The sequence below is a fragment of the Pygocentrus nattereri genome, chromosome 9, assembly GCF_015220715.1.
Source record: "Pygocentrus nattereri isolate fPygNat1 chromosome 9, fPygNat1.pri, whole genome shotgun sequence".
NCBI lineage: Eukaryota > Metazoa > Chordata > Actinopteri > Characiformes > Serrasalmidae > Pygocentrus > Pygocentrus nattereri.
Genome location: NC_051219.1, coordinates 37039606 through 37053120, shown reverse-complemented (window position 1 = coordinate 37053120; position 13515 = coordinate 37039606). Strand labels below are relative to the sequence as shown.

Here is a 13515-nt window from a genome sequence, read left to right as displayed (position 1 = left end):
TGTTATGAAATATTTAAGATACTTGAGTCACAGAACAGTCCATTATGCTCAAAAGTACTCAGTATGGAGAACAGTCAGTAAATGCTCTTTGATTCAAAACATAGGTGTCTTAAAAGTTTTATTAGTTGTAAATGACCAAGTGCAAAGTACCTGAGATGAATCTTAAGACTAATCTTATTTGGTCTAAGAATGGAGAATGAACATGCTGAAACCAGTCTTGAATACTGCACTTGTCAGTCAAAACTGGTTTATTAAAAAAAACAAAACAAACAAAAAAAAACACCCATTTTCACCCTGAAGATAAAGAAAACTGGGATGTAGGACCATTTCAGCTGTTTAGTGTGTAATTAAGATTATAATATCTGAATCATGTCATACTACCAGCTTTAAAGACTCTGAAACCAGCTTATTCCTCCTATAAAGATTACATTACAGAAGTCTTAATACCCAGAGTAAAAGTGTGGTTAACAATTACCAACTTAAATGAACCTTTATTTAACATTATGAGGAACAAAAGAACAAATTGGCCATCCCAAGTTCTTGACATACATTTTCTGATGAAAGAAAAAAAAATATTTGGGGTATTACAGAAATTGTAAAAACTCCCCTGTAAAAACAGGATGGAGAGCTTGTTGCTCCCTAATATCCTGTAGTCAGACAATTTTTACAACTTCATGCAATGACTTAAATACAGGTAGTTTACTATAATAAACATAGGAATGCCAAACACTTAAGCACAAGTGAACACAAAAAGATGGCACAATACATAAAACAGTACATGAAGTGACCGTATACTCTGAAAACAGAGACCCTGCCATGGTCCCAGATTAGGAAAGTTATCTTTGGGACATCAAAGCATCCACAGCCTGAATTACATCACCTAAAAAGGCACAAGTATGGAGTGTGGGTCTTTTTAGTGATACCAGCTAGTTCATCAGCCAAAAGACAGTCTGCACTGAAATGATTTAGCACCAGTTGTTTGGAGAGAGCAGACAGGCAACAGTTCTAACCAGCCAACTTCATGGAACAAAATGAACAGTAACCCAAAAATAATAATAGAAATAATCTAGAATGCTTTGATTAACCTCCTTTAGGAATGTAGAAGTGAGAAGTAAAAATCCAATGGAGTTTTAAGTGCTTGGAGGGGACCATCCAAGGTTTCCCTCACAGCTGCAGATACTGTAGTATTAAAACTGGTTCATGAAGTCATTGTGAAGTTGAGCCAGGATCACTAGCTCACAGAAATCTGTTATTGCAAGCTCCTTTCATACTGCAGTCCAAATTGATTTCGGTTTATAGTCTTGCCGCTTTTAATCTGATGTCCTAAAAAAGAAAGGGGAAAAAAAAAAAAAGGGATCCCATCCCAACCAAACTGTGACTACACAGATGACCTAGTGAGCAGAGGTATTCTGGGTCAAAAACAGAAGCCTCTAGAGAACATGAGGATGATGAAAGGATTGTATCCAATCAGAGTGTACGTGGGTTGTACTCTGGCAGCTTCTTAAGTCTCTCCTTTTCCTGATCCGTGTCCTGGCGGGCAATAACCAACGAGTGCGAATAGCCCATCGCCACCTGAAACAACACAGATCCTGTAACTGACCCAGTGATCCCTTTAAAATTCAAGTCAGAGGAAAGTTGTACTTATAGGTTCAGCATTTGCAGAGGTTTGAGTGAACGCATCTAAAAATAGTCCCACATTACATATAACCTACTTAAAAGCTGTAGTCAACCATCTATAGCCTGAAGAAGGCTTTATATGATGCAATATGTTGCCATCTTTCTACTCCTGCACAGGAAATTAGATATAACCACGTATTTCCATATGAGCAGCATCTTATATAATGTGAATGATCTAAGATCTGTCATTTAATGTTGCGATGCTAAATCGGGGGGGATTTAAAATTAAATGACAGATCACTGAACTAATTCTTCAGTGAAAAGCCTCTCCACCCACACCCATCAAAATGAGCACAAATCTCAGACTTCACTGAACATTCGTAGGAATATGGTTGCAGGTTCGGTATGTATGAAGCGTCTTCCATTAGACAGTCTGCTGAACCAGTTTATCGAGTGCAATATTTTCTCTTACCTGTTCTGAATACACTCCATCCAGAGTTTTAACTTCCTGAGCTGTGGTGGAAGACTTGGGTTTGTTGTCACCATATCCCTATTAAAAAAAAAAAAAAAAAAGCATAATTCAAACTAGACCATTTCATGTATTCACAAGGATTTAGACTGTATAAAACATGTACTTGAATGAAAACAAATAAATAACCATTGCTACATCTGTTGTAAACATGCCTATTTACCATAAACAGAGAGGTGCTGCAGTAGTCTCTAGAGTAAGATTTTCTGGTTTAGAAACAATCCCCCCCTAATAGCCACCACCTTGGTTTGACTCCTTGTCTGGCTTTCTTCAACTGAATTGTGCATTCGATTTAAAAACATCACCTTTTATAAGTTAGAATAATGTTAGCTTTTTTTTGTATTTTTTAGTCTATAGATAAGTGGCTAGGCTACAGAATGATGTGTAACTTAAGTCTGGTTTGAAGCCTGAATCCCCCTTTACATACTTCATTTAGCCAATTTTGATCAGCTAAACACTTTCCTTGACAACTAACAGGTAGTGTGCTATAGTATTGTAACCCATACATACCAGCTCTCCAAATGTAGGTGAAGGTCCCCAGCTTATGGTACTCTCATCTGCAGCAATGATGATACTGCTCTTCCTAAAGAAACCAAAAAGGATCATTAAAAGGAGTTATACTGCATCAATTGTGACCAAAAACTACAGTTTAAAACTTACAATTTTAAGTTATTGCTTAACATAATGCTAAATATGTGGACTGCTCAGAGGAGGCTGAATTCTCACCCGCAGGCCAGACTGCGAATCTTCCAGCCACACAGGTCCTGCACAGCTTTTGGGTACATGGTTGACTCACGAGAAGTATTCGTAACACCCCAGAAAAACAGACCACCTGAGAAACACACATTAACAACCTTACACTAACAGACAAAACAGTAATTGCTTCATTTAAATCATTCAGAGAAACAACTCTTACCCATTTCACTAACAGCAAAGGAACACTGGTATCCACAGTATATCTGCGTGGCTCCACGACCAGGGAAATCAAAGAGCTTGACCAAACGAGGGACCATCTCATCCTTTTGCTCAGTGTGGCCCAGTCGCCCATAGCCACCAAAACCCCAGGAGAAAACGCGCTTCTGCGAGTCCAGCACCAGCTACAGACAGACAAAACCAGCCTTATGATCAGCCACACTAGCTGCTGTGAAATTAATGTTTCTCATTTAGTTTCTAGGTCAGTTTTGCTGAACAGCCTGTATAATATTTGAGGCTGGGATGAGGACGCCAAGGACATGTTTAGACTGGCAACAATCCCCTCCCATGAGATCAAGTGAATCTCATGTTTCAATTCTCTAAACAAGGTTTAAAGCCATCTCTTACAATCTTGACGTTCCATTTTGGACCATATTCATGTCAACATCATTTTGCAAATAATCACATGCTGTACTTGCTTAAACACAAATGCAACGAGCCTTAGAAAAATAAGCCTGATTTTAGCACTGTATTTAAAGAGAGCTTACACCTTCAAATGGAAAGACAGCCTAAATACTCAAAATACTCACTGTGTGATTGGCACCACATGCAACATCTCGGGCCACAACGTTAGGTACAGGCAGCACCTGGCCATCCTTCGTCTTCTCAATGAAAATGGCCACACGTCGAGGGATAAGTTCGCAGTCAAATTCAATGCGTTGAGCACGAGCTATGAATTTTCCATCAGAGTTATGTCCTGAAAAAGTAACAAAAATTTAAAAAGCAAGCACAAAAAAAAAAAAAAAAAAAAAAAAAAAAAAAAAACTCTTGTAAAGCCAGGCCAGGCTGGTGAATTTTTAAAAATTACATTCTGTATTTAGGAGAGCCTTTCAAATTACAGCAACTTACCAAGCTGGCCATACTCCGGACATCCAAAGGAATAGAGGTTACCCTTACAGTCCACCACCATGCTAAATTCAGCACCACATGCCACTTTAACCAGTGGCTGTCCATTGTACATAACCTGTGGGTAAGAGAAAGTACATCAGACAGTGCTGTAACTTAGGCACTACTACAATGTATACTTGTAGAATCTGAAGTCAATATGACTAAACCAAATATTTCAGAGAAGGAGGATTCTTACCATAGCTGGACTGAGGACAGCATCTGTCTGAGTGCCTTGACCAAGCTGTCCAAGTTTGTTCTCTCCAAATGAGTAGACAGCACCATTTTCTGCAGGAAAAACACACGTTTAGCAACATAATCCCACAGGCACCATGCAACATCACATTGTCAGTAAACAGTTTACCGGTTAAAGCAAGGGTGTGGTTCCGCCCACACGCAGCGGCCACTATCACCTCATCTCCCAAACCCTCCACCAGCTTCGGGGCATCCAAACGCTTTGTGTCTCCATGGCCCAGTTGCCCCTTGTCATTGCGTCCTGAAAAAGCCACAACAAATGATTGATATTTATGTCCAAGCACAAAAATAATACTCATGTATGACTTCATTTAGTCAGCACACACAGGGGAAGTCTGTCAAACTCTGTCAAACTCGAGGGCTGCCATAAAATGACAAAGAACAAAAGAACAGAGGAGTACTTATATTCATGCACTGTAATAAGTACTTTGCAGGAACATTGAAATGCGTACGCCATAAACTCTGCTTTACAACAATGCCTTGTCGTGACTCGACACTTGTTTGACCACCAAGCCTAGGTGTTATTTATGGTTGGTAAAATAAAACGAATTCAATATTTTGATGAAAGAAAAAAGAATCAAACGAACTAAGAAAAACGAGAAGACTCTTCAGAATTCAGAAGTGCAGGTCATTTATTCCTTCTTTGAGCATGGAGAATGCTTCCCAAAGGGCCCTCGGGCAACACTCACACATATACAGGGTTTGTACACATGTTTTATACTCTCAGTGAAGGTGGGGTGATGTCGCCCCACCTCTTTTTGTTATCTCCTGATCTCATGATACCACCATTATGTCCAAATTGACATCCATACGTCCATCATATGGGGTCATGTGGAAACCATCATCTCCAAGCCTAGTCTGAATCATTTTTTAAAAAAGACATCGTGCCAGGCACATCCTAACACATTCTAGCATGATCACTGGTATTTTTCCCATTTCAGTCCTTGGCCTTGAGAAGTTCATAAGTTCACTCGCTTCTTAAAAAGTTTTTTTCTTCTCTCTTATTCTCTATTAACGAAGCTTGTTTTAGGGCACTTGCTCCAATATGCTAGGCCATATTGTACTTTATTTATGATTTATCCTGCATAATACAAGACATTTTAGGCAGATGAGCAATTAAAAGTTTGTGAATGCTTTATGCGAGGAGACCAGTGGTTTAACTGTTTATTTTCCAATGCTTCCTTTAAAAGTACTGGTTAAACCACATCAAAGTAAATGTAAAGAGAATAATGCTGAATTGTTTACATCAGTCAAATCATTTTAATTGCTATGAAAGAAACAAAACCATAATATACTGACAAAATTTGTTTAAACAAATACATGCAATATTTCAACAGATACATATTATTGACTTCACTGCCTTACAGCATGAGGAGCGCATTACTCAATACTAACATACTGAAACAGTCTGAGCAACCTGGACAGGGTTGCCAGATTGGGTAGAATCCCCTGGAATAATACTTTATGCTACTTGCTATGACAATCATTATTTGTCAGTGATGTTTTCCCTATTACACTAATATTTCTAAATAATATTAATAAAACCAAATAATAATAACAATAAATCCAGACATTTATTTTTCATTTAATCATTTAAGGAAATTTAACTGATTTTGTTTTCACCTGAGAAATATTTGGGCTAGTCACTTAGGCAGTTATATACATTTAATTAATTATAATAATTCTTAATGGAGCTTGAATTGCCAAAATTAACTGCTGAATCAGATTTAGTGTACCAAAATGTTCTTCATTCACACACAAAAAAACCCCAGAAATAAACATGAATTGAATTACTGTCAGTTCAAAGATTCACAGCCCTAAAGGAGACTCACCCCAGCTCCAGAGTTTGCCCTCCGTGGTGATAATCAGGCTGTGAGCAGCACACGGCCCAGACACCACACTGCTGACCTGCACGTCATTCAGACACCCATAGCGATGAGGACCCCAGAGATTCTGCCCCAGGTTCCTGTAGGCAGCTACACACAGATGTGTCACAGAACACTACATTTAGAGGCTCAATACAATCACCTTCCATTATTAATACTTCTGTAAAACAGTAGTTTTCCCCCCTTTATTTAGTACCTTTACTTACGCTTATCTGTGCAGTGCTGATTTAAACAACAACAACAACAACAACAACAACAAGCAACTAGGTATTGAAAAGAATAAATCTGTATTAAAAATTCCCAGTTCACCTTGGGCCTTTAATGGAATGCATTTTCTTGATGCACAATAGTCGGAGCAGCCAAGATCAATTCTTCATTGATCCCATCAGACCACAGTCTACATGCTGCACAGCTGTTATAACACTGTCTGAAGCCAGAGTCTACTAATGAAAACACGACTGCTTCTCTGCCTGAACTTGCCTTGATTCTCCAAAGCACCCCATTAAAAATGGTTACTTAGAATTCATTAGAAATTAAAACATTCTCAGAAAGTTCAGGAGAACGGTTCATAAAATAGAAACACAAAATGTTGCCAAATCATTCCTGAGACCTACTTCACTTCATCAGGAATTGACATGCGGTTCATTAGCATGGAAACCAAATCAGAAGACTGGCAGTCTCATGTCTAAAATGGGCTGAACACATGTGAACTGCCACAGAGAGTAAATCTGGGCAGAACGTCCATATGTGAACTTGGGAGAAGTACATTCAAAGCTTACATTAAGGTTTAAAACCAAACCTGAGAAATTATGCATTTTAGACAATTAAATAGAAAGACATATCAAACTTGATCCCAATCTCATTTCATAGGGCTACCAGAGGTTGCCAGTAATAAGACTAGCTACTAGAGTTCACTGCGAGTCATCTGTATGAACAAATGAACACGCAATATGACAGAAGCTCAGACTACCCTGCTGAAAAACAGACGATTAGATAGAAAATAGCAGGAGTGACTACTGGACACCACAGGAACCAACAGAAACCTCATATGGGTCATAGGAGTTTTTCCAGCAGGGTAGATACATGCAACAAAGGAGGTTTGCATGCTTAGCCCTTTGTTGCAAGTCTTCCAGTCAAACCCTAAAATCAATCATTTTCAAATAAATCTGTTATCCAGGGCTTATACCTTGTTGCTTTGGCACTTCTTTTCTGCCGATCAGGTCCCAGTTGGTGGCTCCAAATATGAGCATTTGCCCTTTGGCCTTGGGTAACTCAAGTTTCTAGAAGAGTGACATAAGAAATGAACACACCTCATCTGACCAGCTTTTCCTTAAAGCCCAAACACATTATATACAGCGTCAATACGACTTACAATCTTTTCTTTCACATCGTCTGAAACAGTGACGGGCTGAAGTCCCGGTTTGGTTGCTTGCTTCCCTGGTTTCTTTGTATTTTCTTGCTCATATTCTTCAAACTCATCATCACTGCTGAACTCCCTCTCTTTCTTTTTACCACTCGCTCTTTTCCTCTTCAGTCCGCCGTTCCCAGAGATATCAGTCACCTTCTTGCGTGGCATAGTAGTGAAAAGGTCTAAAAAATTAAAGGTTCATCATTACAATTAGTTTACTGCACTCAAACAAGAAATGGATTCAAAAGTTACACACACAACTAAAGAGGTTTTACACTGGTAAAGGCAGAAATACGCCTTAGTATTAATCTAAATGACATTGGTTTTATTTCTAGGAAGGGAACGGGACGTGAATACGAGATGCATACGACGTTGTTTCGACATAACTCTCTTCCGCTTAACAGTGTTTTCCAAACCAAGCGAAAGAAACCAAGTTATAAAGTGGCTAGAGTAATGCTACATGTCATTTAGTAGTTTCACCGGCGAGTTTAAAGGGTCACTGGCCGTGTGTGGTGACCGGCAGGACAGCTCTGCTCAGCCCGCTGAGCTCCGTTTGTTTCTTTGTTGTAGCGCTTCTGCGGCTGGTTAGCAAACTAGCGCCGCTAGCAGTCCGTATCACACAAGGCTAACTAAACAGTTAGCTGTCCGCGTTAATCCCCGCACTCCGGCTCACTTTTCATTTTAATACACAAGAGTCACAGAGCTAATAAACCAACACGGACAACATGACGGGCACAGAAATCTCCGCGGTCGACAAAAAAATGAACTCGGCGAAGTTATAATAATAAAAAACGCGATAATGGATATTTAGCTAGCCGTGTTAGCAAGCAAGCCACACTGCATTTGCATGCAACAAAGCCGTGATCACAAACACTGAATGTAGCATAAACGTACCGGTCGAAAACTTTTTTTTTCTCTCTTCTTAAACGTGGATATTTTAAGTCGGGGTATGTAATGACTACTTAAAGTTGCGACGGGTCGAACTGTTTTACTTGGTTATTCGAAATATTATCTTGCAAACGATGGGTTTCCTGATTCAGATGCTCCGCTCATGTCTGTCCGTCTTCCTCGTTTTTTTGATTGATTTGGAACAAAAGAATCTGCAGAGTCTCGGCGATCAAACCACGTGGGGGCCGCTCACTCTCACTCACTCACTCACTCACTCAGCGCCGGGACGGCACGGAGCCCGACAAGCCGAGCTCCGCTCTCCTCCCGTGGAAAACAACACACTTCCAAGTTTCCTTCGAGGCGTTAGCTGAGTTTATCTTACGTGAAACTCCAGTTTTCCTCTCTGGGGGAAATGTTTTTTAGCTGTTTACCTGTTTGAAACACTGCGGGGAATGAAAGAAGGACTCGTTTGACGCTCTCGCTAACCGGGCGGTCTGGGTTTCCGCTCTCCGCCGTCGACTGATTGTTTCTTTGTCAAAATGGAGCTGTATCGCTAACTATATGGCATATGCTTAGATGGGTCCATTGAACTTTCAAGGCGGACAGCCCGCAAAACAGAAACACATGGGATTTGAAAGTGTGGACAGGGCAGCCTTTAGAGTTTTCCTACTGGGATATGTAGTGCCCTCTGCTGATCTGGAGGAACGTATAATTCCCCAGCTATCCCACCAAGCCTTCCCACACTATGCAGGCTTTAAAAATGCAGCTGTATAGGTGAACGGCTCTCAGGATAAAGGGCGATTTTTCATGATGATCTATGAACGATGGATTCCCATAAGAGCTCTTGTCACTGAAAAACGTTAATAAGTAGCACTCAAACCAGTTGGTCTCAGTCTTCAGTTGATCATGTGCGCTCCTGCTTTGCTGGAATGAAAATGTGCAGTCACACCGGCCCTTTGCAGATAGGACTGGAACCCCAGTGGCCCTCTATGCAGTCTTACTGAAGACCGCATAATGTGGACTCTAGCTGCCTCTTACCAAAATTCAGAGAGATACAGGTGAGCATCAGTCAGAGTGGATGGCTTCGTTTACTGCTGTCTGGCCTACATGCCAGAGATGAAGCGATTTTGATGGAGTTCAGATGCATTTGTTTACTTGACTGGTCTTTGACCTGCATTGTACTTGTAATTTGGACTGAGGACGGCACGTTTAGCTCATTAAAAAAATAAAATAAAATAAGATGCACATTGTTGATGTCACCAAAGGTTTAGCTATGTGCAGTTGAAGGACCCCTCCAGGACCAAGTTTCAAAATGTAACATTCAATCTCCTGCATATGACTTTTAGAATTTATGCTTTTGTGATGTGACAAAAAACAACGGTTTAGTAGTTTGGTATATAAACATACAACATTGTTAGCGAATGTTAAAAATCCAAAATAAAACACACTATAAATGTAGGTTTTCTTGATGCTACTGACAGAGAGGCTGAATTGTCACACATGGTTAAGGTGTCTGGAAGTGCTGACATGGGAAGGAGGGAGGAATTTTGCCAAGAAATGCAATGGAAAAAAATAAAGCAGATGCCCAAAACATTATAGAATGTCAAATATACACACACATTATGGGACAAGTTTTGAGGAAATCTACAGAGAGGGGAGCCCCTACTGATAGGAAAAAAAAATTCACAAAAATAAAATGATTATACTAATACATAAATTATTTTACTAATAATAAATGTATCTGTAAGTACATAATGCATTTGCTGTTTATAATACATTTGGTGTATAACCTTTCTATATTTGTCATGATAGTACTATTTTACCTTTGTCGTATTTATCTTACGATGGACTGTTCTCCAATAGGCTCTAATGCCCCTCTGCAGCCAAATTCCCATTCACATGTATTTTTGAACGCCAATTTTCCAAAAAGGAGCTTAGTGAGATTAGTGTGAGGCAGTGTGTATCCTGCCTTCCGCCCGATGACCGCTGGGATAGGCTCCAGCACCTTTGTGACCCTGAGGGAGAAGTGGCTTAGAAAATGTGTGTGTGTGAGATTTGTGGATGCTGTTAACAGGCTCTCTGTAACTTATCTATATCTTGTAATTCTTTGAATATGAACTGCCCTCATTAGGCTAATAGTCTAACAGGCTCCTCCAATAATGTTCGGAGACAGTCACATACAAATTTAAGAAAATGTTACTGGAATGCTAGCTAAAGGTGTTTGTCACTGGTTAAGCTAGAGCTTGAAATAAAAGCCATGCATGTGATTATACACCATTGCTGTTTTGAAGCAAGCATAATGTAGGCTGTGACTGAAATAGATCCCTACGCTCTCATTGTGTTGTATAGAGAGAGAGCGAGAGAGACACTTTTTAATCCCACAAACGGGGAAATTTCACCTCCGCATTTGACCCATCCGTGAAGTGAAACACCACATACACACTAGTGAGCACACACACACACTAGGGGGCAGTGAGCACACTTGCCCAGAGCGGTGGGCAGCCCTATCCACGGCAGCCGGGGAGCAATTGGGGGTTAGGTGTCTTGCTCAAAGACACCTCAGTCATGGACTGTCGGCGCTGCAGATTGAACTGGCCTTCCGGTCACAAGGGCAGTTCCCTAACCTCCAGCCCACAACTGCCCCCAAACCGAAGGGTCCTGTTCCATTATTCCCTCTGAGGCGGGCCTGCTTTGAGCACTCTAATTTGTTCAAAGTAAACGCGTTCTGGGCTCCACGCGTGGAAAGGCCCAACCAAGGGCCTCCAGGGAGCTCCGGTGAGGAGAGGTGGGGGGTGGCAGGGCGCGGCGTGCAGCTCACCTCGGCTAGTAGGGGACGACCGGTCCTTCACCCCCCTCCATATATCCACATAATGTACATTAGTTTACTAAGCAGCAGTAAATGAATGAATCAGTAAATGAATTCAGTCACTTTCCCATCATGAACCTCTGTCAGCTTTCACCAGTCGCATTAACAAATGAACAGTATCTGTTTTGGTGAGGCAGTAAAGACATTAAGGTCTTTGTTTTTAGCTGTACAGAGCTGCTGTTTTCATGTTCTACCAGAGTTTCATATCCAGTGGTTCAGCAGCCACTGTTAACATTAGCCAATGTTCCTCCAAACCATTGCGTAGTAGTAAGAGACTCACAATACAGTTTAGAATAATTTAGCTAATGTAGTGATCAACACGGTTCACTAGAAATTGCAAATGCTCTCTGGGAGGTTGTAGTGTTCTTAAAATAACTCCATTTTATCAGTCAGATACAAAAAAATGACCAACATGTATCTTCTTCTTCTTTCGGCTGCTCCCTTTAGGGGTCGCCACAGCGGATACCAACATGTGTAATATACCCTAAAACACTTCTCCTACTGCTGTCACATGCTGATCCTGCCTCATAAATCACACCCAAAATGAACTTTGAACACTGCAGCCAGTAATGCTCTGTTTGCTGTGAAGAGTTTGGGTGAATAAGCATAGGTACAGTGTGTCACATGTTCTTTCCTACTGAAGGAGGAGGTCTTCACTTTTTTGTGAGTGTATCTCTCCGAGTTCTTTTTATGTGACTGAGCTATCTCTGTCCTCAATTAATAGGGATATCTAAGCTTTTATACGACTTTGTAGTCACAGCAAAAAAGTCATGTGACGTCACATTGGAGATAAAATTAAAATCAGTTTGTTTACAGGCAAAGAATAGTTCAGTGGCAGTTACTAATTATGTTATTATAAAATATAATGAGAATAACATGATTCAAATGTTGATAAGCTTGGAGAGTAATGTGATTCCTTTTCTTATTTTTGCCTTTTCTACTCTCCTGCTATAAATGCATGTTGCATAATTAAAGTGTTCGGATAAATGAACAGATTTATCGTTGATTATGAATATCCTTGAAAATGATCCCCTCTGTGTATGCAGTTAGTGAAAACAGTCAAGCCTTGTGTTTAGTATCTGGATATTTGAACCCCTCCTTTTTCTTACATGTTCAGTCTGTTTGACCAGTTTCACAAAAAATCAGTGGGCCTCATTTCCAGAAAGTGGAATTTTTCACATTTTCCAGCCCTTTCTAAAGCATCACTGTAGAGCAGTGGAGACGTGTTCTCTGGAGTGAGGAATCATGCTTCTCTGTCTGTTGATCCAATGGACGAGTCTGGGTTTGGCGGTTTCCAGGAGAACAGTATTTGACTGACTGTATTGTGCCAAGTGTAAAGTTTGGTGGAGGGGGGATTATGGTGTGGGGTTGTTTTTCAGGAGTTGGGCTCGGACCCTTAGTTCCAGTGAAAGGAACTCAATGCTTCAGCAGACCAAGAGATTTTGGACAATTTCATGCTCCCAACTTTGTGGGAATAGTTTAGGGATGGCCCTTTCCTGTTCCAACATGACTGTGCACCAGTGCACAAAGCAAGGTCCATAAAGACAATGAGCAAATACTTTTGGCAAAATGTGTATTTCTGTAGAAGCCTGAAGAAGGTGCAATTGAATATTCTGAGTTACCAGCAGAGAATGATCCAAGTCTATAGTCATGTAAAAACGTTTTGGCTCCCCTGGTGAAATGACATGTTTTGTTGATTTTCTAAGTGTAAATAAGTGAACAGATCCTCTGCAGAGAGCAAACGTCTGCACATTTTATCGCACAATTACTGTTTGCTGAATTTAACATATTAGGTGAAAAAATAAAACACAAATGTGGCCTGTGTGAAAGTTATGGCTTGTTAAGTTTGATTATTTTTTTCCCAACATGATACATGTAGCAAATAAATAGGAATTGTGACCTACAATTTGCAGAAAAATGCATATTTAAGTTTTTAAATTGATTTTTACTTATAAAATAAACAAAAATATAATTTGACCAGGATGCCCAAGCGTCTGCATGCAACTGCACCTTTTACCCTTGTGGATTCTATTTGGTGGATTTGAATGAATATCTACCACTGCTATGTGTAAAGAGGCCCTTTCCTTAACAGTATGGCGACCTCATTGTTTTGTTTGGACTGAATGATCATTGGCAGGAGCGAGGTCTGTTGACTTTGATAACATGCAGCAGTGGACGTTGTTGAACTGTTGTCCATCACCTTTTAAAA

At 40.3% G+C, this 13515-nt stretch overlaps 2 protein-coding genes across 3 annotated transcripts in view; one reads left to right on the top strand and one right to left on the bottom strand.

Annotated features, from left to right (window-relative positions):
- Positions 1-464: 464 nt before the first annotated feature.
- On the bottom strand, positions 465-9070 carry rcc2 (regulator of chromosome condensation 2). Of its 2 annotated transcripts, none has more exons than XM_017709798.2 (13): positions 8872-9070; positions 7517-7734; positions 7331-7424; positions 6091-6234; positions 4368-4499; positions 4203-4291; positions 3968-4082; positions 3649-3815; positions 3063-3243; positions 2873-2978; positions 2657-2729; positions 2090-2167; positions 465-1572 (listed from the first exon to the last, which is right to left on the bottom strand). In XM_017709798.2, exons 2-13 carry the CDS (start codon positions 7718-7720, stop codon positions 1468-1470), a joined length of 1488 nt encoding a protein of 495 aa, XP_017565287.1. In that variant the 5' UTR covers positions 7721-7734; positions 8872-9070; the 3' UTR covers positions 465-1467. The 2 variants fall into 2 exon arrangements, with proteins under 2 accessions (XP_017565287.1, XP_017565297.1); XM_017709808.2 differs by lacking the exon at positions 8872-9070 and adding an exon at positions 8447-8669.
- A 2811-nt stretch (positions 9071-11881) lies between these two features.
- The window catches only part of arhgef10lb (Rho guanine nucleotide exchange factor (GEF) 10-like b), a 53296-nt gene continuing 51662 nt past the window's right edge, over positions 11882-13515 (top strand). Inside the window, exon 1 of the mRNA XM_037540818.1 lies at positions 11882-11969. The gene's annotated coding sequence lies outside the window, so the exon portion shown is untranslated. The remainder of the gene's footprint in view (positions 11970-13515) is intronic.